The sequence below is a fragment of the Ranitomeya variabilis genome, chromosome 1 (assembly GCF_051348905.1).
Source record: "Ranitomeya variabilis isolate aRanVar5 chromosome 1, aRanVar5.hap1, whole genome shotgun sequence".
Taxonomy (NCBI): Eukaryota; Metazoa; Chordata; class Amphibia; order Anura; family Dendrobatidae; genus Ranitomeya; species Ranitomeya variabilis.
The window spans coordinates 428,446,392-428,472,361 of NC_135232.1; the positions used below are offsets into that span (position 1 = coordinate 428,446,392).

At 45.6% G+C, this 25,970-nt stretch overlaps 1 protein-coding gene across 4 annotated transcripts in view; it reads left to right on the plus strand.

Annotated features, from left to right (window-relative positions):
- Window positions 1-25,970, plus strand: part of PLAA (phospholipase A2 activating protein) — an 84,544-nt gene that overhangs the window by 6,983 nt on the left and 51,591 nt on the right. For 3 of the 4 annotated variants that reach the window (XM_077249278.1, XM_077249276.1, XM_077249275.1), the window contains exons 2-4: window positions 21,573-21,766; window positions 24,825-24,925; window positions 25,726-25,846. In XM_077249278.1, the coding sequence (XP_077105393.1) occupies window positions 21,604-21,766; window positions 24,825-24,925; window positions 25,726-25,846 (385 nt within the window). In that variant the 5' untranslated portion in view covers window positions 21,573-21,603. Of the gene's footprint in view, window positions 1-15,196; window positions 15,306-21,572; window positions 21,767-24,824; window positions 24,926-25,725; window positions 25,847-25,970 lie in introns of those variants that run through there. The other variant, XM_077249279.1, reaches the window with a different exon arrangement.

Sequence of the window (25,970 nt, forward strand, 5' to 3'; positions counted from 1 at the left end):
TGTTCTGTATGGTTCTCAGTGATGTAATGCTTGTGTGCAGCTGCTTGGGATGTTCTGTATGGTTCTCAGTGATGTAAGGCTTGTGTGTAGCTGCTTGGGATGTTCTGTATGGTTCTCAGTGATGTAAGGCTTGTGTGCAGCTGCTTGGGATGTTCTGTGTGGTTCTCAGTGATGTAAGGCTTGTGTGTAGCTGCTTGGGATGTTCTGTGTGGTTCTCAGTGATGTAAGGCTTGTGTGTAGCTGCTTGGGATGTTCTGTATGGTTCTCAGTGATGTAATGTTCTGTATGGTTCTCAGTGATGTAATGTTCTGTATGGTTCTCAGTGATGTAAGGATTGTGTGTAGCTGCTTGGGATTTTCTGTATGGTTCTCAGTGATGTAATGCTTGTGTGCAGCTGCTTGGGATGTTCTGTATGGTTCTCAGTGATGTAATGCTTGTGTGCAGCTGCTTGGGATGTTCTGTATGGTTCTCAGTGATGTAATGTTCTGTATGGTTCTCAGTGATGTAAGGCTTGTGTGCAGCTGCTTGGGATGTTCTGTATGGTTCTCAGTGATGTAAGGCTTGTGTGCAGCTGCTTGGGATGTTCTGTATGGTTCTCAGTGATGTAAGGCTTGTGTGCAGCTGCTTGGGATGTTCTGTGTGGTTCTCAGTGATGTAATGCTTGTGTGCAGCTGCTTGGGATGTTCAGTATGGTTCTCAGTGATGTAAGGCTTGTGTGCAGCTGCTTGGGATGTTCTGTATGGTTCTCAGTGATGTAATGCTTGTGTGCAGCTGCTTGGGATGTTCTGTATGGTTCTCAGTGATGTAAGGCTTGTGTGCAGCTGCTTGGGATGTTCTGTATGGTTCTCAGTGATGTAAGGATTGTGTGCAGCTGCTTGGGATGTTCTGTGTGGTTCTCAGTGATGTAAGGCTTGTGTGCAGCTGCTTGGGATGTTCTGTATGGTTCTCAGTGATGTAATGCTTGTGTGCAGCTGCTTGGGATGTTCTGTGTGGTTCTCAGTGATGTAAGGCTTGTGTGCAGCTGCTTGGGATGTTCTGTGTGGTTCTCAGTGATGTAAGGATTGTGTGTAGCTGCTTGGGATGTTCTGTATGGTTCTCAGTGATGTAAGGCTTGTGTGCAGCTGCTTGGGATGTTCTGTGTGGTTCTCAGTGATGTAAGGCTTGTGTATAGCTGCTTGGGATGTTCTGTGTGGTTCTCAGTGATGTAAGGCTTGTGTATAGCTGCTTGGGATGTTCTGTGTGGTTCTCAGTGATGTAAGGCTTGTGTGCAGCTGCTTGGGATGTTCTGTATGGTTCTCAGTGATGTAAGGCTTGTGTGCAGCTGCTTGGGATGTTCTGTATGGTTCTCAGTGATGTAAGGCTTGTGTGCAGCTGCTTGGGATGTTCTGTATGGTTCTCAGTGATGTAAGGCTTGTGTGCAGCTGCTTGGGATGTTCTGTGTGGTTCTCAGTGATGTAATGCTTGTGTGCAGCTGCTTGGGATGTTCTGTATGGTTCTCAGTGATGTAAGGCTTGTGTGCAGCTGCTTGGGATGTTCTGTGTGGTTCTCAGTGATGTAAGGCTTGTGTGCAGCTGCTTGGGATGTTCTGTATGGTTCTCAGTGATGTAAGGCTTGTGTGCAGCTGCTTGGGATGTTCTGTGTGGTTCTCAGTGATGTAAGGCTTGTGTGCAGCTGCTTGGGATGTTCTGTATGGTTCTCAGTGATGTAAGGCTTGTGTGCAGCTGCTTGGGATGTTCTGTGTGGTTCTCAGTGATGTAAGGATTGTGTGCAGCTGCTTGGGATGTTCTGTATGGTTCTCAGTGATGTAAGGCTTGTGTGCAGCTGCTTGGGATGTTCTGTGTGGTTCTCAGTGATGTAAGGCTTGTGTGCAGCTGCTTGGGATGTTCTGTATGGTTCTCAGTGATGTAAGGCTTGTGTGCAGCTGCTTGGGATGTTCTGTGTGGTTCTCAGTGATGTAAGGATTGTGTGCAGCTGCTTGGGATGTTCTGTATGGTTCTCAGTGATGTAAGGCTTGTGTGCAGCTGCTTGGGATGTTCTGTGTGGTTCTCAGTGATGTAAGGCTTGTGTATAGCTGCTTGGGATGTTCTGTGTGGTTCTCAGTGATGTAAGGCTTGTGTATAGCTGCTTGGGATGTTCTGTGTGGTTCTCAGTGATGTAAGGCTTGTGTGCAGCTGCTTGGGATGTTCTGTATGGTTCTCAGTGATGTAAGGCTTGTGTGCAGCTGCTTGGGATGTTCTGTATGGTTCTCAGTGATGTAAGGCTTGTGTGCAGCTGCTTGGGATGTTCTGTATGGTTCTCAGTGATGTAAGGCTTGTGTGCAGCTGCTTGGGATGTTCTGTGTGGTTCTCAGTGATGTAATGCTTGTGTGCAGCTGCTTGGGATGTTCTGTATGGTTCTCAGTGATGTAAGGCTTGTGTGCAGCTGCTTGGGATGTTCTGTGTGGTTCTCAGTGATGTAAGGCTTGTGTGCAGCTGCTTGGGATGTTCTGTATGGTTCTCAGTGATGTAAGGCTTGTGTGCAGCTGCTTGGGATGTTCTGTGTGGTTCTCAGTGATGTAAGGCTTGTGTGCAGCTGCTTGGGATGTTCTGTATGGTTCTCAGTGATGTAAGGCTTGTGTGCAGCTGCTTGGGATGTTCTGTGTGGTTCTCAGTGATGTAATGCTTGTGTGCAGCTGCTTGGGATGTTCTGTATGGTTCTCAGTGATGTAAGGCTTGTGTGCAGCTGCTTGGGATGTTCTGTGTGGTTCTCAGTGATGTAAGGCTTGTGTGCAGCTGCTTGGGATGTTCTGTATGGTTCTCAGTGATGTAAGGCTTGTGTGCAGCTGCTTGGGATGTTCTGTGTGGTTCTCAGTGATGTAAGGATTGTGTGCAGCTGCTTGGGATGTTCTGTATGGTTCTCAGTGATGTAAGGATTGTGTGCAGCTGCTTGGGATGTTCTGTGTGGTTCTCAGTGATGTAAGGCTTGTGTGCAGCTGCTTGGGATGTTCTGTATGGTTCTCAGTGATGTAAGGCTTGTGTGCAGCTGCTTGGGATGTTCTGTATGGTTCTCAGTGATGTAAGGCTTGTGTGCAGCTGCTTGGGATGTTCTGTATGGTTCTCAGTGATGTAAGGCTTGTGTGCAGCTGCTTGGGATGTTCTGTATGGTTCTCAGTGATGTAAGGCTTGTGTGCAGCTGCTTGGGATGTTCTGTATGGTTCTCAGTGATGTAAGGCTTGTGTGCAGCTGCTTGGGATGTTCTGTATGGTTCTCAGTGATGTAAGGCTTGTGTGCAGCTGCTTGGGATGTTCTGTATGGTTCTCAGTGATGTAAGGCTTGTGTGCAGCTGCTTGCGATGTTCTGTATGGTTCTCAGTGATGTAAGGCTTGTGTGCAGCTGCTTGGGATGTTCTGTATGGTTCTCAGTGATGTAAGGCTTGTGTGCAGCTGCTTGGGATGTTCTGTATGGTTCTCAGTGATGTAAGGCTTGTGTGCAGCTGCTTGGGATGTTCTGTATGGTTCTCAGTGATGTAAGGCTTGTGTTCAGCTGCTTGGGATGTTCTGTATGGTTCTCAGTGATGTAAGGCTTGTGTGCAGCTGCTTGGGATGTTCTGTATGGTTCTCAGTGATGTAAGGCTTGTGTGCAGCTGCTTGGGATGTTCGGTGTGGTTCTCAGTGATGTAAGGCTTGTGTGCAGCTGCTTGGGATGTTCTGTATGGTTCTCAGTGATGTAAGGCTTGTGTGCAGCTGCTTGGGATGTTCTGTGTGGTTCTCAGTGATGTAAGGCTTGTGTGCAGCTGCTTGGGATGTTCTGTATGGTTCTCAGTGATGTAAGGCTTGTGTGCAGCTGCTTGGGATGTTCTGTATGGTTCTCAGTGATGTAAGGCTTGTGTGCAGCTGCTTGGGATGTTCTGTATGGTTCTCAGTGATGTAAGGCTTGTGTGCAGCTGCTTGGGATGTTCTGTATGGTTCTCAGTGATGTAATGCTTGTGTGCAGCTGCTTGGGATGTTCTGTATGGTTCTCAGTGATGTAAGGCTTGTGTGCAGCTGCTTGGGATGTTCTGTATGGTTCTCAGTGATGTAATGTTCTGTATGGTTCTCAGTGATGTAAGGATTGTGTGTAGCTGCTTGGGATTTTCTGTATGGTTCTCAGTGATGTAATGCTTGTTTGCAGCTGCTTGGGATGTTCTGTATGGTTCTCAGTGATGTAATGCTTGTGTGCAGCTGCTTGGGATGTTCTGTATGGTTCTCAGTGATGTAAGGCTTGTGTGCAGCTGCTTGGGATGTTCTGTATGGTTCTCAGTGATGTAATGCTTGTGTGCAGCTGCTTGGGATGTTCTGTATGGTTCTCAGTGATGTAAGGCTTGTGTGCAGCTGCTTGGGATGTTCTGTATGGTTCTCAGTGATGTAAGGCTTGTGTGCAGCTGCTTGCGATGTTCTGTATGGTTCTCAGTGATGTAAGGCTTGTGTGCAGCTGCTTGGGATGTTCTGTATGGTTCTCAGTGATGTAAGGCTTGTGTGCAGCTGCTTGCGATGTTCTGTATGGTTCTCAGTGATGTAAGGCTTGTGTGCAGCTGCTTGGGATGTTCTGTATGGTTCTCAGTGATGTAAGGCTTGTGTGCAGCTGCTTGGGATGTTCTGTATGGTTCTCAGTGATGTAAGGCTTGTGTGCAGCTGCTTGGGATGTTCTGTATGGTTCTCAGTGATGTAAGGCTTGTGTTCAGCTGCTTGGGATGTTCTGTATGGTTCTCAGTGATGTAAGGCTTGTGTGCAGCTGCTTGGGATGTTCTGTATGGTTCTCAGTGATGTAAGGCTTGTGTGCAGCTGCTTGGGATGTTCGGTGTGGTTCTCAGTGATGTAAGGCTTGTGTGCAGCTGCTTGGGATGTTCTGTATGGTTCTCAGTGATGTAAGGCTTGTGTGCAGCTGCTTGGGATGTTCTGTATGGTTCTCAGTGATGTAAGGCTTGTGTGCAGCTGCTTGGGATGTTCTGTATGGTTCTCAGTGATGTAAGGCTTGTGTGCAGCTGCTTGGGATGTTCTGTATGGTTCTCAGTGATGTAAGGCTTGTGTGCAGCTGCTTGGGATGTTCTGTATGGTTCTCAGTGATGTAATGTTCTGTATGGTTCTCAGTGATGTAAGGATTGTGTGTAGCTGCTTGGGATTTTCTGTATGGTTCTCAGTGATGTAATGCTTGTTTGCAGCTGCTTGGGATGTTCTGTATGGTTCTCAGTGATGTAATGCTTGTGTGCAGCTGCTTGGGATGTTCTGTATGGTTCTCAGTGATGTAAGGCTTGTGTGCAGCTGCTTGGGATGTTCTGTATGGTTCTCAGTGATGTAATGCTTGTGTGCAGCTGCTTGGGATGTTCTGTATGGTTCTCAGTGATGTAAGGCTTGTGTGCAGCTGCTTGGGATGTTCTGTATGGTTCTCAGTGATGTAAGGATTGTGTGCAGCTGCTTGGGATGTTCTGTATGGTTCTCAGTGATGTAAGGCTTGTGTGCAGCTGCTTGGGATGTTCTGTGTGGTTCTCAGTGATGTAATGCTTGTGTGCAGCTGCTTGGGATGTTCTGTGTGGTTCTCAGTGATGTAAGGCTTGTGTGTAGCTGCTTGGGATGTTCTGTATGGTTCTCAGTGATGTAATGTTCTGTATGGTTCTCAGTGATGTAAGGCTTGTGTGCAGCTGCTTGGGATGTTCTGTGTGGTTCTCAGTGATGTAAGGCTTGTGTGTAGATGCTTGGGATGTTCTGTATGGTTCTCAGTGATGTAAGGCTTGTGTGCAGCTGCTTGGGATGTTCTGTATGGTTCTCAGTGATGTAATGCTTGTGTGCAGCTGCTTGGGATGTTCTGTGTGGTTCTCAGTGATGTAAGGATTGTGTGTAGATGCTTGGGATGTTCTGTATGGTTCTCAGTGATGTAAGGCTTGTGTGCAGCTGCTTGGGATGTTCTGTATGGTTCTCAGTGATGTAAGGCTTGTGTGCAGCTGCTTGGGATGTTCTGTGTGGTTCTCAGTGATGTAAGGCTTGTGTATAGCTGCTTGGGATGTTCTGTGTGGTTCTCAGTGATGTAAGGCTTGTGTGCAGCTGCTTGGGATGTTCTGTATGGTTCTCAGTGATGTAAGGCTTGTGTGCAGCTGCTTGGGATGTTCTGTATGGTTCTCAGTGATGTAAGGCTTGTGTGCAGCTGCTTGGGATGTTCTGTATGGTTCTCAGTGATGTAAGGCTTGTGTGCAGCTGCTTGGGATGTTCTGTGTGGTTCTCAGTGATGTAAGGATTGTGTGCAGCTGCTTGGGATGTTCTGTGTGGTTCTCAGTGATGTAAGGCTTGTGTGCAGCTGCTTGGGATGTTCTGTATGGTTCTCAGTGATGTAAGGCTTGTGTGCAGCTGCTTGGGATGTTCTGTATGGTTCTCAGTGATGTAAGGCTTGTGTGCAGCTGCTTGGGATGTTCTGTATGGTTCTCAGTGATGTAAGGCTTGTGTGCAGCTGCTTGGGATGTTCTGTATGGTTCTCAGTGATGTAAGGCTTGTGTGCAGCTGCTTGGGATGTTCTGTATGGTTCTCAGTGATGTAATGCTTGTGTGCAGCTGCTTGGGATGTTCTGTATGGTTCTCAGTGATGTAAGGCTTGTGTGCAGCTGCTTGGGATGTTCTGTATGGTTCTCAGTGATGTAAGGCTTGTGTGCAGCTGCTTGGGATGTTCTGTATGGTTCTCAGTGATGTAAGGCTTGTGTGCAGCTGCTTGGGATGTTCTGTATGGTTCTCAGTGATGTAAGGCTTGTGTGCAGCTGCTTGGGATGTTCTGTATGGTTCTCAGTGATGTAAGGCTTGTGTGCAGCTGCTTGGGATGTTCTGTATGGTTCTCAGTGATGTAAGGCTTGTGTGCAGCTGCTTGGGATGTTCTGTGTGGTTCTCAGTGATGTAAGGCTTGTGTATAGCTGCTTGGGATGTTCTGTGTGGTTCTCAGTGATGTAAGGCTTGTGTGCAGCTGCTTGGGATGTTCTGTATGGTTCTCAGTGATGTAAGGCTTGTGTGCAGCTGCTTGGGATGTTCTGTATGGTTCTCAGTGATGTAAGGCTTGTGTGTAGCTGCTTGGGATGTTCTGTATGGTTCTCAGTGATGTAATGCTTGTGTGCAGCTGCTTGGGATGTTCTGTGTGGTTCTCAGTGATGTAAGGCTTGTGTGCAGCTGCTTGGGATGTTCTGTATGGTTCTCAGTGATGTAAGGATTGTGTGCAGCTGCTTGGGATGTTCTGTATGGTTCTCAGTGATGTAAGGATTGTGTGCAGCTGCTTGGGATGTTCTGTATGGTTCTCAGTGATGTAAGGCTTGTGTGCAGCTGCTTGGGATGTTCTGTATGGTTCTCAGTGATGTAAGGCTTGTGTGCAGCTGCTTGGGATGTTCTGTATGGTTCTCAGTGATGTAATGCTTGTGTGCAGCTGCTTGGGATGTTCTGTATGGTTCTCAGTGATGTAAGGCTTGTGTGCAGCTGCTTGGGATGTTCTGTATGGTTCTCAGTGATGTAAGGCTTGTGTGCAGCTGCTTGGGATGTTCTGTATGGTTCTCAGTGATGTAAGGCTTGTGTGCAGCTGCTTGGGATGTTCTGTATGGTTCTCAGTGATGTAAGGCTTGTGTGCAGCTGCTTGGGATGTTCTGTATGGTTCTCAGTGATGTAAGGCTTGTGTGCAGCTGCTTGGGATGTTCTGTATGGTTCTCAGTGATGTAAGGCTTGTGTGCAGCTGCTTGGGATGTTCTGTATGGTTCTCAGTGATGTAATGCTTGTGTGCAGCTGCTTGGGATGTTCTGTATGGTTCTCAGTGATGTAAGGCTTGTGTGCAGCTGCTTGGGATGTTCTGTATGGTTCTCAGTGATGTAATGCTTGTGTGCAGCTGCTTGGGATGTTCTGTGTGGTTCTCAGTGATGTAAGGCTTGTGTGCAGCTGCTTGGGATGTTCTGTGTGGTTCTCAGTGATGTAAGGCTTGTGTGCAGCTGCTTGGGATGTTCTGTATGGTTCTCAGTGATGTAATGTTCTGTATGGTTCTCAGTGATGTAATGTTCTGTATGGTTCTCAGTGATGTAATGCTTGTGTGCAGCTGCTTGGGATGTTCTGTATGGTTCTCAGTGATGTAAGGCTTGTGTGCAGCTGCTTGGGATGTTCTGTATGGTTCTCAGTGATGTAATGCTTGTGTGCAGCTGCTTGGGATGTTCTGTATGGTTCTCAGTGATGTAAGGCTTGTGTGCAGCTGCTTGGGATGTTCTGTGTGGTTCTCAGTGATGTAAGGCTTGTGTGCAGCTGCTTGGGATGTTCTGTGTGGTTCTCAGTGATGTAAGGCTTGTGTGCAGCTGCTTGGGATGTTCTGTATGGTTCTCAGTGATGTAATGCTTGTGTGCAGCTGCTTGGGATGTTCTGTATGGTTCTCAGTGATGTAATGCTTGTGTGCAGCTGCTTGGGATGTTCTGTATGGTTCTCAGTGATGTAAGGCTTGTGTGTAGCTGCTTGGGATGTTCTGTATGGTTCTCAGTGATGTAAGGCTTGTGTGCAGCTGCTTGGGATGTTCTGTGTGGTTCTCAGTGATGTAAGGCTTGTGTGCAGCTGCTTGGGATGTTCTGTATGGTTCTCAGTGATGTAAGGCTTGTGTGCAGCTGCTTGGGATGTTCTGTATGGTTCTCAGTGATGTAAGGCTTGTGTGCAGCTGCTTGGGATGTTCTGTGTGGTTCTCAGTGATGTAAGGCTTGTGTGTAGCTGCTTGGGATGTTCTGTATGGTTCTCAGTGATGTAAGGCTTGTGTGCAGCTGCTTGGGATGTTCTGTGTGGTTCTCAGTGATGTAAGGCTTGTGTGCAGCTGCTTGGGATGTTCTGTGTGGTTCTCAGTGATGTAAGGCTTGTGTGTAGCTGCTTGGGATGTTCTGTATGGTTCTCAGTGATGTAAGGCTTGTGTGCAGCTGCTTGGGATGTTCTGTATGGTTCTCAGTGATGTAAGGCTTGTGTGCAGCTGCTTGGGATGTTCTGTATGGTTCTCAGTGATGTAAGGATTGTGTGCAGCTGCTTGGGATGTTCTGTATGGTTCTCAGTGATGTAAGGCTTGTGTGCAGCTGCTTGGGATGTTCTGTATGGTTCTCAGTGATGTAAGGCTTGTGTGCAGCTGCTTGGGATGTTCTGTGTGGTTCTCAGTGATGTAAGGCTTGTGTGCAGCTGCTTGGGATGTTCTGTATGGTTCTCAGTGATGTAAGGCTTGTGTGCAGCTGCTTGGGATGTTCTGTATGGTTCTCAGTGATGTAAGGCTTGCGTGCAGCTGCTTGGGATGTTCTGTGTGGTTCTCAGTGATGTAAGGCTTGCGTGCAGCTGCTTGGGATGTTCTGTGTGGTTCTCAGTGATGTAAGGATTGTGTGCAGCTGCTTGGGATGTTCTGTATGGTTCTCAGTGATGTAAGGCTTGTGTGCAGCTGCTTGGGATGTTCTGTGTGGTTCTCAGTGATGTAAGGCTTGTGTGCAGCTGCTTGGGATGTTCTGTGTGGTTCTCAGTGATGTAAGGCTTGTGTGCAGCTGCTTGGGATGTTCTGTATGGTTCTCAGTGATGTAAGGCTTGTGTGCAGCTGCTTGGGATGTTCTGTATGGTTCTCAGTGATGTAAGGCTTGTGTGTAGCTGCTTGGGATGTTCTGTATGGTTCTCAGTGATGTAATGTTCTGTATGGTTCTCAGTGATGTAAGGATTGTGTGCAGCTGCTTGGGATGTTCTGTATGGTTCTCAGTGATGTAAGGCTTGTGTGCAGCTGCTTGGGATGTTCTGTATGGTTCTCAGTGATGTAAGGCTTGTGTGCAGCTGCTTGGGATGTTCTGTGTGGTTCTCAGTGATGTAAGGCTTGTGTGCAGCTGCTTGGGATGTTCTGTATGGTTCTCAGTGATGTAAGGCTTGTGTGCAGCTGCTTGGGATGTTCTGTATGGTTCTCAGTGATGTAAGGCTTGTGTGCAGCTGCTTGGGATGTTCTGTATGGTTCTCAGTGATGTAAGGCTTGTGTGCAGCTGCTTGGGATGTTCTGTATGGTTCTCAGTGATGTAAGGCTTGTGTGCAGCTGCTTGGGATGTTCTGTATGGTTCTCAGTGATGTAAGGCTTGTGTGCAGCTGCTTGGGATGTTCTGTATGGTTCTCAGTGATGTAAGGCTTGTGTGCAGCTGCTTGGGATGTTCTGTATGGTTCTCAGTGATGTAAGGATTGTGTGCAGCTGCTTGGGATGTTCTGTATGGTTCTCAGTGATGTAAGGCTTGTGTGCAGCTGCTTGGGATGTTCTGTATGGTTCTCAGTGATGTAAGGCTTGTGTGCAGCTGCTTGGGATGTTCTGTGTGGTTCTCAGTGATGTAAGGCTTGTGTGCAGCTGCTTGGGATGTTCTGTATGGTTCTCAGTGATGTAAGGCTTGTGTGCAGCTGCTTGGGATGTTCTGTGTGGTTCTCAGTGATGTAATGCTTGTGTGCAGCTGCTTGGGATGTTCTGTATGGTTCTCAGTGATGTAAGGCTTGTGTGCAGCTGCTTGGGATGTTCTGTATGGTTCTCAGTGATGTAAGGCTTGCGTGCAGCTGCTTGGGATGTTCTGTGTGGTTCTCAGTGATGTAAGGCTTGTGTGCAGCTGCTTGGGATGTTCTGTGTGGTTCTCAGTGATGTAAGGATTGTGTGCAGCTGCTTGGGATGTTCTGTATGGTTCTCAGTGATGTAAGGCTTGCGTGCAGCTGCTTGGGATGTTCTGTATGGTTCTCAGTGATGTAAGGCTTGTGTGCAGCTGCTTGGGATGTTCTGTGTGGTTCTCAGTGATGTAAGGCTTGTGTGCAGCTGCTTGGGATGTTCTGTATGGTTCTCAGTGATGTAAGGCTTGTGTGCAGCTGCTTGGGATGTTCTGTATGGTTCTCAGTGATGTAAGGCTTGTGTGTAGCTGCTTGGGATGTTCTGTATGGTTCTCAGTGATGTAATGTTCTGTATGGTTCTCAGTGATGTAAGGATTGTGTGCAGCTGCTTGGGATGTTCTGTATGGTTCTCAGTGATGTAAGGCTTGTGTGCAGCTGCTTGGGATGTTCTGTATGGTTCTCAGTGATGTAAGGCTTGTGTGCAGCTGCTTGGGATGTTCTGTGTGGTTCTCAGTGATGTAAGGCTTGTGTGCAGCTGCTTGGGATGTTCTGTATGGTTCTCAGTGATGTAAGGCTTGTGTGCAGCTGCTTGGGATGTTCTGTGTGGTTCTCAGTGATGTAAGGCTTGTGTGCAGCTGCTTGGGATGTTCTGTATGGTTCTCAGTGATGTAAGGCTTGTGTGCAGCTGCTTGGGATGTTCTGTATGGTTCTCAGTGATGTAAGGCTTGTGTGCAGCTGCTTGGGATGTTCTGTGTGGTTCTCAGTGATGTAAGGCTTGTGTGCAGCTGCTTGGGATGTTCTGTATGGTTCTCAGTGATGTAAGGCTTGTGTGCAGCTGCTTGGGATGTTCTGTATGGTTCTCAGTGATGTAATGCTTGTGTGCAGCTGCTTGGGATGTTCTGTATGGTTCTCAGTGATGTAATGCTTGTGTGCAGCTGCTTGGGATGTTCTGTATGGTTCTCAGTGATGTAAGGCTTGTGTGCAGCTGCTTGGGATGTTCTGTGTGGTTCTCAGTGATGTAAGGCTTGTGTGTAGCTGCTTGGGATGTTCTGTATGGTTCTCAGTGATGTAAGGCTTGTGTGCAGCTGCTTGGGATGTTCTGTATGGTTCTCAGTGATGTAAGGCTTGTGTGTAGCTGCTTGGGATGTTCTGTATGGTTCTCAGTGATGTAAGGCTTGTGTGCAGCTGCTTGGGATGTTCTGTATGGTTCTCAGTGATGTAAGGATTGTGTGCAGCTGCTTGGGATGTTCTGTATGGTTCTCAGTGATGTAAGGCTTGTGTGCAGCTGCTTGGGATGTTCTGTATGGTTCTCAGTGATGTAAGGCTTGTGTGCAGCTGCTTGGGATGTTCTGTGTGGTTCTCAGTGATGTAAGGCTTGTGTGCAGCTGCTTGGGATGTTCTGTATGGTTCTCAGTGATGTAAGGCTTGTGTGCAGCTGCTTGGGATGTTCTGTATGGTTCTCAGTGATGTAAGGCTTGCGTGCAGCTGCTTGGGATGTTCTGTGTGGTTCTCAGTGATGTAAGGCTTGCGTGCAGCTGCTTGGGATGTTCTGTGTGGTTCTCAGTGATGTAAGGATTGTGTGCAGCTGCTTGGGATGTTCTGTATGGTTCTCAGTGATGTAAGGCTTGTGTGCAGCTGCTTGGGATGTTCTGTATGGTTCTCAGTGATGTAAGGCTTGTGTGCAGCTGCTTGGGATGTTCTGTGTGGTTCTCAGTGATGTAAGGCTTGTGTGCAGCTGCTTGGGATGTTCTGTATGGTTCTCAGTGATGTAAGGCTTGTGTGCAGCTGCTTGGGATGTTGTGTATGGTTCTCAGTGATGTAAGGCTTGTGTGCAGCTGCTTGGGATGTTCTGTATGGTTCTCAGTGATGTAAGGCTTGTGTGCAGCTGCTTGGGATGTTCTGTATGGTTCTCAGTGATGTAATGCTTGTGTGCAGCTGCTTGGGATGTTCTGTATGGTTCTCAGTGATGTAAGGCTTGTGTGCAGCTGCTTGGAAGCCTCCATTGGGCTCAGGAGAAGCAGACGTATGTTATGGGAAGTGATGAATCGTCTAGCAGTGTGATGGACACGTCTGGATTTGGTGAGTGCCAGACCAGTTGCCTGCCTATATGCATTGTGCCAGCTATAAAGTATGGTGGACACAGGATAATTCTATGGGGTTGTTTTCCAGGGTTATCCTGGGCCCCTTAGTTCCAGTGAAGAGAAATCTTAAAGCACCACTCCTGTATTTTTTTTATTTCAGTGGTAGATTGGTGCCATTAATAGAAGTTCCCTGACCCTAATATTGTACTCACCAGCTGCTGTCTTCAGCTTATCCTGACGTCGCTCTGGTCACTATCCGCCATCTTGTGATCAGAACTTCTGACTGACCGGAAGTCGGAGGGTAACAGTCACAAGCTCTCAATGCAAGTCTAAGGCTATGTGCATATGTTGCAGATTTGACTGTGGAATTTTCTGTGCAGATTCTGCATTTCTTGGCAGAAAACGCAGGTCAGAATCTGCACCTTTTTTTGGTATGTGCACACATTGCAGATTTCCTGCAGAACTACAGCTTTTTGTTCCGAGCAGAAACGCTGCAGATCCACAAGTGATTTACAGTACAATGTAAATCAATGGGCAAAAAAAAATGCTGCGCTAATGGTGCGGAAAAAACTGCACGGAAAACGCAGCAGATTAAAAAAAGGACCATGTCACTTCTTTTTGCAGATCTGCTTCCTTTCTGCACCCATTCCATAATAGAAATCTGCAGGGGTAAAAAAAACGGAAAAAATCTGCAACGTGTGCACATAGCCTTAGTGTCGTTGCGGCCTTCATAGCCTTACAAGTGCTTCTCACAAAACTAGAATATCATCACAAAGTTAATTTATTTCAGTTCTTTAATACAAAAAAAGTGAAACTCATTACATAGAGTTATTACAAACAGAGTGATCTATTTCACGTGTTTATTTCTGTTAATGTTGATGATTATGGCTTACAGCCAATGAAAACCCAAAAGTCATTCTCAGTAAATTAGAATACTTTATAACACCAGGTTGAAAATGATTTTAAAATCTGAAATGTTGGCCTTCTGAAATGTATATTCAGTAAATGCACTCACTACTTGCTCGGAGCTCCTTTTGCATCAATTACCGCATCAATTTGGCGCGGCATGGTGGCGATCAGCCTGTGGCACTGCTGAGGCGTTATGGAAGCCCAGGTTACTTTGATAGCAGCCTTCAGCTCGTCTGCATTGTTGGGTCTGGTGTCTCATCTTCCTCTTGATTCTCTATGGGTTAATGTCAGGTGAGTTTGCTGGCCAATCAAGCACAGTGATACTGTTATTTTTAAACCAGGTATTGGTACTTTTGGCAGTGTGGACAGGTGTCAAGTCCTGCTGAAGAATGAAGCGCTCTAAAATTTCCTGGTAGACAGCTGCGCTGACTTTGGTCTTGATAAAGCACACTGTACCTACACCAGCAGATGACATGGCTCCCAAACCAGCACTGATTGTGGAAACTTCACACTAGACCTCCAGCAGCTTGGATTATGTGCCTCTCCACTCTTCCTCCAGACTCTGGGACCTTGATTTCCAAATGAAATGCAAAATGTACTTTCATCTGAAAACAACACCTTGGACCACTGAGCAACAGTCCAGTTATTTTTCTCCTTGGCCCAGGTAAGACGCTTCTGGCTATTGGTCATGAGTGGCTTGACACAAGGAATGCAATGCTCTTGTCCTGGATACGTCTGTGTGTGATGTCTCTAGAAGCAATGACTCCGGCAGCAGTCCACTCCTTGTGAATCTCTCCAAAATTTTTGAATGGCCTTTTCTTAATAATCCTCCCAAGGCTGCAGTTATCCCGGTTGCTTGGGCACCTTTTTCTACCACACTTTTTCCTTATACTCATCTTTCCATTAATATGCTTGGATACAGCACTGTGTGAACAGCCAGCTTATTCAGCAATGGCCTTTTGTGGCTTAGCCTCCTTGTGGAGTGTGTCACTGACTGCCTTCTGGACATCTGACAAGTCAGCAATCTTCCCCATGATTGTGGAGCCTACTGAAACAGACTAAGGGACCTTTTTAAATGCTTAGGAAGCCTTTACAGGTGTTTTCTTTAATTATTCTAATTTACTGAGATAATGACTTTTGGGTTTTCATTGGCTGTAAGCCATAATCAACAACATCAACAGAAATAAACACTTGAAATAGATCACTCTGTAATGACTCTATATAATGAGTTTCACTTTTTGTATTGAAGAACTGAAGTAAATTAACTTTTTGATGATATTCTAATTTTGTAAGACACACCTGTACATTGAGTTGTCACCTCACTGGAGAGATCCGGCAGGTCACAAACTACTAGAGCCATCCTTAGCCACTCTGATGGCAGAAGAAGATGGTGGCTGGTAAGTATAATACTAGGTCAGGAAACTTACATTAGTGGCACCACTCCAGCGGGAGAATAAAACATACAATGGAGTGGTGCTTTAATACTTCAGTATGCTAAGACATTTTAGACTATTTTTTTGGCAGCAGTTTGGGTTAGACTCTTCTCTGTTCCCTTTTTTGTACCCCAATGCACAAAGTAAGGTCCATAAAGGCATGGTTGGCTGAGATTGGGGTGGAAGAACGTGGCCGCACAGAGCCCTGACCTCATCTACATCAATAACCATTGGGATGACCAAGAAGGCAGATTAGAAACTGCCCACAGACACTCCAACATCATGGAGAAAACCTTCCCAGAAGACGGTGAGCTGTGCAGCTACAACCCAACCAGCTGTAGGCCATCTCCATACTCATGTGTCTGGCTTTAGAATGGGGGTTATGGAGGCTCCTGTAGGCGTCCCGGTGCTCCTGTCCGTATAGTATATGTACCCCACCGTGACCATGCCACCTCATATGGTGCCAGGTCATAGTATAAAGGGGGACTATGCCACCTCATAGCACTTAGCTATAGGGCATTGGTTAAGTAGCATAGAGCACTGGTTAATTAGATGTGAAGCATTAGTTAGCTATAGAGCACTGGTTAGTTAGCTATAAAGCATTGGTTAGTTAGCTATAGGGAATTGGTTAGTTAGCTATAGAGCACTGGTTAGTTAGGTATAGAATATTGGCTAGTTAGCTATAGAGCAATGGTTAGTTAACTATAGAGCACTGGTTAGTTAGGTATAGAACATTGGCTAGTTAGCTATAGAGCAATGGTTAGTTAACTATAGAGCACTGGTTAGTTAGGTATAGAGCACTGGTTAGTTAGCTATATGGCATTGGCTAGTTAGCTGTAAAGCATTGGTTAGTTAGCTGCAAAGCATTGGTTAGTTAGCTATAGGGCAATGGTTAGTTAGCTATAGGGCACTGGTTAGTTAGCTATAGAGCTTTGGTTAGTTAGCTATAGGGCACTGGTTAGTTAGGTAAAGAGCACTGGTTAGCTATAGCGCACTGGGTGGTTAGCTATAGCGCACTGGGTAGTTAGCTATAGCGCACTGAGTAGTTAGCTATATGGCACTGGTTGGTTAGCTATAGAGCGCTGGTTAGTAAGCTATAAAGCATTGGTTAGGTATAGAGCACTGGTTAGCTATAGGGCACTGGTTAGTTAGGTATAGAGCATTGGTTAGTTAGCTATAGGGCACTGGCTAGTTAGGTGTAGAGCACTGGTTAGCTATAGGGCACTGGTTAGTTAGGTATAGAGCACTGGTTAGTTAGCTTTAGGGCACTGGTTAGTTAGCTATAGCGCACTGGGCAGTTAGCTATAAAGCACTGGTTAGTTAGCTGTAGAGCACTGGTTGGTTAGCTATAAAGCATTGGTTAGTTAGCTGTAGGGCACTGGTTAGTTAGCTATAGAGCCCTGGTTAGTTAGCTCTAAAGCACTGGTTAGTTAGCTATAGAGCACTGGTTAGTTGGCTATAGAGCACTGGTTAGTTGGCTATAGGGTATTGGTTAGCTAGCTATATAGCACTGGTTAGTTAGCTATAGAGCACTGGTTAATTAGCTATAAAGCACTGGTTAGTTAGCTATAGAGCACTGGTTAGTTAACTATAAAGCATTGATTAGTTAGCTATAGGGAATTGGTTAGTGAGCTATAGAGCACTGGTTAGTTAGGTATAGAACATTGGTTAGTTAGCTATAGAGCAATGGTTAGTTAATTATAGAGCATTGGTTAGTTTGGTATAGAGCACTGGTTAGTTAGCTATAGGGCAATGGTTAGTTAGCTATAGGGCATTGGTCAGTTAGCTGTAAAGCATTGGTTAGCTATAGGGCACAGGTTAGTTAGCTATAGAGCTTTGGTTAGTTAGCTATAGAGCTTTGGTTAGTTAGCTATAGGGCACTGGTTAGGTGCCCCCTGAGGAAGGAGCGTAGCGCTCCGAAACGTGCATCGGGGTGAACTCTGGACCACTCACTGCACCATTTTCAGGTAATTCCATGCGTATATGGGTGCTTATGGCCATGTTGGCTTATATGGCCATCTCTGAATTTGTGGACATTGATCATTGTTATAGTGCCATGAGCCCCCTTGAATAAGAATAGTATGTATGCTGCAGTGAGGTGGACATGAGTTCTTTGGTGTACTGTACCAGCACATAGTGCCTCATCTGTTTCCCTCTGTATCTGGTTACTTGTCCTGTATTGTAATATGTCATTTTAATGAATATTTAATAAATTTTCATGTTTTATGGGATCTTTACTGCATTTTTGGTGAAGTTATTATCTGTATCCGTGGCAGTTTCCCGAACTGATGCTTTCAGGGATAGATATATATCCATGCTAAATATTTTTGCACATAGATTGTGGCATTCTCACTGTGGCACGGATGATGTGTTTAACAACTCTGTTATTAGAGCACTGGTTAGTTAGCTAAAAAGCACTGGTTAGTTAGCTATAGAGCACTGGTTAGTTAGCTATAGAGCGCTGGTTAGTTAGCTATAAAGCATTGGTTATTTAGGTATAGAGCTTTGGTTAGTTATAGGGCACTGGCTAGTTAGGTGTAGAGCACTGGTTAGTTAGCTATAGGCAAAGAAGAAAAGCAAGAATCCATTAAAATATAACTTTTAATATATAAAGTTTAAAGGGCCACTGTCACCCCCCCCCCCCAGCCGTTATAAACTAAAAGAGCCACCTTGTGCAGCAGTAATGCTGCAGTCTAACAAGGTGGCTCTTTTAGTTTTTGATTCATTTATTATCTCAAAAAAGCGTTTTAAAAATTGGCCACACATACCAGATATTGTACCAGGAGGCGGTCCGAAGCGTCCTGTATGAATCCCCCAACTGCCGTCACTCATCTCTTCAGGGCCGATGGTCCCCGCCCCCTGAGCGCTGTTATCTTCTGAAATCCGGCGCCTGCGCTGTGCGTGCCTGCCTGGGGCCTGCGCAGTGTTCATTGTCAGTGCGGCCACACTGTTGCTGAATCCCCGCCCCGCACTGTGTTATTCATTATGCACAGTGCGGGGCTGGGGTTCCTGGGCATGCGCACTGCACTGTTTAGACGCTCCCCAGCTCCGACGCTCCCCAGCTCCCCCGCCTTCCCAGGAACCCCAGCCCCGCACTGTGCATAATGAATAACAGTGCGGGGCGGGGGATTCAGCAACAGTGTGGCCGCACTGACAATGAACACTGCGCAGGCCCCAGGCAGGCACGCACAGCGCAGGCGCCGGATTTCAGAAGATAACAGCGCTCAGGGGGCGGGGACCATCGCCCCTCCCCTGAAGAGAAGAGTGACGGCAGTTGGGGGATTCATACAGGACGCTTCGGACCGCCTCCAGGTATAATATCTGGTATGTGTGGCCAATTTTTAAAACGCTTTATTGAGCTAATAAATGAATCAAAAACTAAAAGAGCCACCTTGTTAGACTGCAGCATTACTGCTGCACAAGGTGGCTCTTTTAGTTTATAACGGCTGAAGGGGGTGACAGTGGCCCTTTAAAAGCGTTTATCCAAAAATGCAGACAAGTAACAATACTCTAAATATACCATAGGGAAAATTTAATAAAGACAAATAATATGTCCTATCGGGCCCTACAAATCAACTATATTGGCCCCTACCTGACAGTGGAGGTTGGCACCCTAAGTTTCAGTGGTAGGCGCCCCCACTCCGCGGCGACTTGCCCTCCTGTCCCTACAAAACCCTATAGTCAATTTAAAAAATGTGTCCCAATACACCCATTGCCCAAGTGAAAAAAACACAAAAATATACAAAAAAACTAGAAAAAATGAAATAATAGATAAAGCGGATAAATTCCGCAAAAAATCATTGCTCTATTCAACTCCACACAATGGGAGAAGAAATGGGGACTAGTACCCCCCTCCCCTTTTTTTTAAATATCAATCTATAGGCAAATATGGTGTAGAACTATATACTTGTCTAGTTTGTTCTGTAATGTTATTAGGGGGAAGCAAAAAACAATAAATCTGCATTCCATATCACATATTATTCATTCTAGAACACCAATAGTTATTATTTGTATAAAGTATTGCCAATAATCAATACCCATTTAGATGGACATATACAGCGGAGTTTGCTATCCACAATGGGTCACCGATCGACCCCAAAAGAGATCAGAAGCTGCTTTTCAACATAATAGTTCAAAAAGTCACCTACAGGCACCACCTCCAAAAAAGTCAACCATTCCCCTTTAATAGGGTTTCGCTTTAGCACTCTATTATGATTTGCACATATGAGGCTGATAATATTCAATACTTTTATGCCACATCAAAAAAATGATGCTCAAATGACCATATACTCATCTGTGCTGTGATATAGGAGGTTACTGTCATACTGGGTCATCGGTGAGCCACATGTAAACGACATCCCAAATAGTATCCAACGCGTTTCCCCCCCGTGGGAATAGCGGGGGTTCATCAGGGAATGTTGGCCATCGCAATGGAATAGGGCTGCCCTGACTTTTTGAACTATTATGTTGAAAAGCAGCTTCTGATCTTTTTTGGGGTCGATCGGTGGCCCATTGTGGATAGCAAACTCCGCTGTTTATGTCCATCTAAATGGGTATTGATTATTGGCAATACTTTATACAAATAATAACTATTGGTGTTCTAGAATGAATAATATGTGATCTGGAACGCAGATTTATTGTTTTTTGCTTCCCCCTAATAACATTACAGAACAAGCTAGACAAGTATATAGTTCTACACCATATTTGCCTATAGATTGATATTTTTAAAAAAGGGGGGGGTACTAGTCCCCATTTCTTCTCCCATTGTGTGGAGTTGAATAGAGCAATGATTTTGTGTGGAATTTATCCGCTTTATCTATTTCATTTTTTTCTAGTTTTTTTGTATATTTTTGTACTTTTTTTCACTTGGGCAATGGGTGTATTGGGACACATTTTTTAAATTGACTATAGGGTTTTGTAGGGACAGGAGGGCAAGTCGCCGCGGAGTGGGGGCGCCTACCACTGAAACTTAGGGTGCCAACCTCCACTGTCAGGTAGGGGCCAATATAGTTAATTTGTAGGGCCCGATAGGACATATTATTTGTCTTTATTAAATTTTCCCTATGGTATATTTAGAGTATTGTTACTTGTCTGCATTTTTGGATAAACGCTTTTAAACTTTATATATTAAAAGTTATATTTTATTGGATTCTTGCTTTTCTTCTTTGGTTTTGTTGGTAATTAAGGATCCTGACGTATTTGTTTTTGGTGGACTTTTTTTATTTAGCTATAGGGCACTGGTTAGCTATAGAGCTTTGGTTAGTTAGCTATAGGGCACTGGCTAGTTAGGTGTAGAGCACTGGTTAGTTAGCTATAGGGCACTGGTTAGTTAGCTATAGGGCACTGGTTAGTTAGCTATAGGGCACTGGTTAGTTAGCTATAGGGCACTGGTTAGTTAGCTATAAAGCACTGGTTAGTTAGCTATAGAGCACTGGTTAGTTAGGTATAGAGCACTGGTTAGCTATAGGGCACTGGTTAGTTAGCTATAGAGCTTTGGTTAGTTAGCTATAGGGCACTGGTTAGTTAGCTATAGGGCACTGCTTAGAAAAAGAAAACAAAAAGCAGCACCAAAAGAAAGCAAAGGGTGCAAAAAATCCTTCCAGGTATGTACCAAACCTCATTGAGAAAGGTCCACATCCTGGACTGAAACGTCGCACATGGGCCAATAAACCACATTTATTTTTTCTATTGGAGTGCTGCCTTCATTTTTCTGGATAATAGCACTGGTTAGTTAGCTATAGAACATTGGTTAGTTAGCTATAGGGCACTGGTTAGTTAGCTATAGAGCACTGGTTAGGTATAGAGGACTGGTTAGTTAGCTATAGGGCATTGGTTAGCTATCTATAGAGCACTGGTTAGTTAGCTATAGAGCACTGGTTAGTTAGCTATAGAGCACAGGTTAGTTAGCTATAGAGCACTGGTTAGTTAGGTATAGTGCATTGGTTAGTTAGCTATAGAGCACTGGTTAGTTAGGTATAGAACATTACATTGGTTAGATAGCTATAGAGCACTGGGTTAGTTAGCTGTAGGGCACAGGTTAGTAAGCTGTAGGGCACTGGTTAGTTAGCTATAGGGCACTGGTTAGTTAGCTATAGAGCATTGATTAGTTAGCTATAGGGCGTTAGTTAGCTATAGGGCACTGGTTAGTTAGCTATAGGGCACTGGTTAGTTAGCTGTAGGGCACTGGTTAGTTAGCTATAGGGCACTGGTTAGTTAGCTATAGGGCACTGGTTAGTTAGCTATAGAGCACTGGTTAGTTAGCTATAGAGCACTGGTTAGTTAGCTATAGGGCACAGGTTAGTTAGCTATAGAGCACTGGTGAGTTAGCTATAGGGCACTGGTTAGTTAGCTATAGTGCACTGGTTAGCTGTAGAGCACTAGTTAGCTATAGGGCACAGGTTGGTTGGCTATAGAGCACTGGTTAGTTAGCTATAGTGCACTGGTTAGTTAGCTATAAAGCACATGTCTATTTGTAGATGCAGCATCATGTCGTGACTATGTACATGGCTGCTCAATATGTAATCGGATGTGAGCAGGATTTGAGGAATTACTGACACGTATTGTAAATGTTCAGTCCCAGCACAGGTTTCGCTGAGCTGAATCGTATGCAGGGCCACTCCAACTTTGTCTCCTGCGTGTGCTATATCCCACCGAGCGACACCTACCCACGAGGACTGATTGCCACCGGTGGAAACGACCAGAACATCTGTGTATTCAGCCTGGATAGTCCGACCCCTCTGTATGTTCTGAAAGGCCACAAGAACACAGGTGCGTTCTGCTCTTCATTCTCTGGGATTCCGGGTGTGGCACCTACCCTCTGAATTATTCGATACTGAGTAAGGCCTCATTCAGACGCCAGTGTTTAGGATGCGATTTTCGTCAGACTTTTGGATGATATGCTGATCAGCGTTTGGTCCGTGTCTGTTTTTCCATCTGCGTTTGATCAGAGTTTTATCAGTTTTTCTCATAAGAAAGAAAAACTGATGGCAGTGTCTCAAGCTAATCGTCTTAAACAGTCAGTGAAAAACGGACAGCACACGAAGAGCAGCTGGGACAGGAGTTGAAGAGAGGAATGATTTTTGCAGGGACAAGAGACGTCCTGTTTCTACACATACAGTTGCTTCTCCCAAAATTAGACTATCATCAAAAAGTTAATTTACTTCAGTTCTTCAATACAAAAAGTGAAACTCTATATATTATATAGAGTCATTAGATTTTCATTGGCTGTAAGCCATAATCATCAACATTAACAGAAATAAACACTTGAAATAGATCACTCTGTTTGTAATGACTCTATATAATATATCAGTTTCACTTTTTGTATTGAAGAACTGAAATAAATTAACTTTTTGATGATATTCTAATTTTGTGAGCCGCACCTGTAGCCAAGAAAAGAGAAGAATTAGTTGGGTAGAAAAGTAAAATGAGCAATTGTAAGGACACAGTGCTATATATATGATGACTGCAATATATTAAGAAGATAAAATCCTTGATGGGAGGAGTGCTACTTTGAGTCCTGCATTTCATACTTTGCATTGGAAAGGGGGACATTTGCTGAAACATCCACAGCTTAAATTGACTGGCTGCAGATTTTCCGCAGTGTCAGTTCACACTGTATTCTCATTGTGTGCATCAGCTTTGTTAAAGTACCACTCCAGCGGGGGGGGGGTTTCTCACCCCTGGAGTGGCGCTTTAAATGTAAGCCCCCTGCCCCCCGGTCACACACTTACCCTCCGGCGTCTTCACAGTTTTTTGGTGTCTCTCCGGTTCCTCTGTGCCATCCTGTGAGCACAGTTTCTGACTGGCCGGAAGTCAGTAGCGATGTCACGAGCACAATGCATGTCTATGAGGGCCAGAAGGAGGCTCCCATAGACTTGTAAAGTGACCTCCATGAAACACTGGGGGTAGGTGACTTTTTGCTGGAAACCGAAAGGAGCGGCGGTGAAAACGCCAGACTATAAGTATCAGACACGGGGCAGGGGACTAACATTGAAGGCACCACTCCAGCGGAGCAATAAAGTAAAATGCTGGAGTGGTGGTTTAATATCTCAATCCTAACACTTTAAGACGCGGCAACTTTTCAGTGCAGAAAATCCCAATGTAAATTCAATTGGTTTGCTGCCTTGTGGGACCGTTCCCTTACATATCTGCCATAGACTGTATTTAGTGAACCGCGTCACAACCTCCGTCCTCCAGTATCGCTAGCAAGGACTGCGATAAGTGATCCCTTGGTAGGATATCCTCAAATCATTACCCAGTGGGGTACTTGAAGACTGTAATTGAGAAAGTGTCATAGTGTCCTGTGTAGGGCTGTAAGTCCCGACAGGGAGAATCTGCAGTCTTCATTGCAGAAGTGGACATTTTTCCAGTGGCTCTTGTCTAGACCTGTACAGTGTGCAGACCCAGCTGTCAGTCAGGGGTGTGGGGTTATACAGACCTATGTATGTCAAAGGAGTATATTAAAGTGAATGGCCTAAACGGAAAAACCTTCAAAATTAACTTTTATTTAAATATGATTACAATTTCATATTGTATATCCATAAAATACAAGGTCAGAAGAAATGCAGGGAAAGAGTATCCCAAGTCTTGGCGTAAATAAAAGAATCTGTCTAGAGAAGTGAGGGGAGTGAACTAGCCCTCACTGACCCTGCCTTACCATGGAGGTCGGCACCCTAAGGATTCCATATGACGCCCTCGCTCAACGTAGGCTATCCCTATATGACCCTACTATGACCTCCTAACAAACCTCCACCATCACCCACCAGTAAAGGCCCTAGACCAACAGAACACCCGACAGCATAGCCATGGATCCATATTAGAATGCATGCTTGGCCCACATAATACAGCAGACCACACGTGATAAGAGGATGCACACAGATATTCAGAAGCCCATCATCCCCAGGAAAGAGAATATGGGGCTCATCAGGGGAGCAGTCCTACAGGAAGACTACTGCTCTCCTGGTCTCATGTATGATGGAACGCTGCATGCTTTCCTCCAGGAATATGTCCCTTATCAACTGGTTCCACCGCGTCTCACCGGAAGTAACCAGCGGTCACAACTGTAACGCAAACTGTTTCACTGTGAGTACAGACCCCTTATACAGGGCTCGGCGTTCAGAGAACTGGTAGGTCTGCAGCAAAGAAAACTGCATCAAGGATCCCAGTAAGTGACACCATGCTGGAATCAGGCTCTCTGCCCCTAGATCATGCTGCTCTGATTACATAGCAAAACCTGCTCATGGATTCCTTTTAGGCCATGTGCACACATTCAGTATTTGGTCAGTATTTTACCTCAGTATCTGTAAGACAAACCCAGCAGTGGGTGATAAATCCAGAAGTGGTGAGATGTTTCTATTATACTTTTCCTCTGATTCTCCCATTCCTGGCTTTGGCTTACAAATACTGAGGTAAAATACTGAGCAAGTACTTAAGGTGTGAACGTGGCTTTAAAAGGAATCTTTCGCCAGGTTTTTGTCTCCTAATCTGAGAGCAGCATGATATAGGGACAGAGACCCTGATTCTTGCGATGTGCTGAAGGCTGAGCTCTGAAAACCCCCACCCACACCTTTGAATGACCGCTTTCTCTGTACACTGTGCGTTGGTCTGGACTAGAGCTATTGGGCGACACTGTCTCGTCATTATATGTCCCTGTCATCTACTATTATTATAGAGGCAGTGCCCACCTCCTTTGTTCTCTAGTCATAACTCTGCACCCCAGGGTATGTTCCCCCCACATGTGCATCGCCGTGACCTTATATGCTCCTTACATTGGATACTATGGTACAGTGTTGATCACTGCGGTAATATCTGCTGCTTTGCTCCCTAGTATGCAGCCTATCTTCTGGAAAGTTTGGCACCCTATTAAGTGGCTCATGGGATACAACTGGAAAAGTGTGGCTGAATGACAAGTGCATGATGACCTTACAGGTGAGATCTGGGACGGGCCGTTCATGAACTGGTGGAATAAAGAACATGACCTGACCGCTATATTCACAGTGCCGGGGAAAGCTCCCTGCGGGGATGTCTAACACATGTATCCCCCTATCTATTCCTCGCGGCCTTTGTTGGGCCGTTATATGTTGGTATATCTTTTTACATGCTATAAGAGGATCGCATGTGAGCGTGCGCTATTCTTTTCAGAGGCTTTCATTAAAAAACATACAGTGTGCGGTTTCCTTGTGGCCTGTACTCTACGTATGCCTCTGTGTAGTTATACAGTGGTGGGGTATCCTCCCAACATACACTGGTGGGTATGAACCCCAACCCATACTGTCCCTAATAGAGACCTTCATAATGGAAGCAAGAAGCCAGGAGACGTCACCGCAGCCCGGGACCTTCCTCGGCCTAGTCATCTGAGACACCTAGTCCTCGGCCGGGTCTCCAAAGTGTTTTCTTTGAAGTGCCGCATATGTGGTTTGCACACCATGAATCCGATGGCAGGTGGTTCCCTTTGATACCCATCCTGGAAGCCTCTCCTCGTTCCTGCTGGTGTGGAATCCGCTTGTGCCATTACACCTGCCCTAGGGATGATGCCAGCCTTTCCTAGAGGCCAGAATGGCAGATGTGCGCAGGTTCGTATAGCCGGACGATGTGGGAGCTGCGCTGACGACGGTCCTTCTCTCACTGGAATAATGTGTGACGCTGTCACTTAGTGTATGTCAGCCGTCATACTTGCCCACATTATCGTCCTGCCATGTAATATTTTGAGATTTCTCATTTTCTTGTAGGGTCACACTGCTGCTGTATGGGCAGTGAAGATTTTGCCCGAGCAGGGTCTGATGCTGACTGGATCAGCCGACAAGTCCATCAAGCTGTGGAAGGCAGGCCGCTGTGAGCTTACCTTTCTAGGTAGGTGTGTGAAATACACCACGGTTATAACTAGTGATGAGGGAACGTGCTGGGATAAGGGGTTATGCTGACACTCGGGTGCTGACCGACTGTCTTCGGAGTGCTCGTATAGTATGTTCTAGTC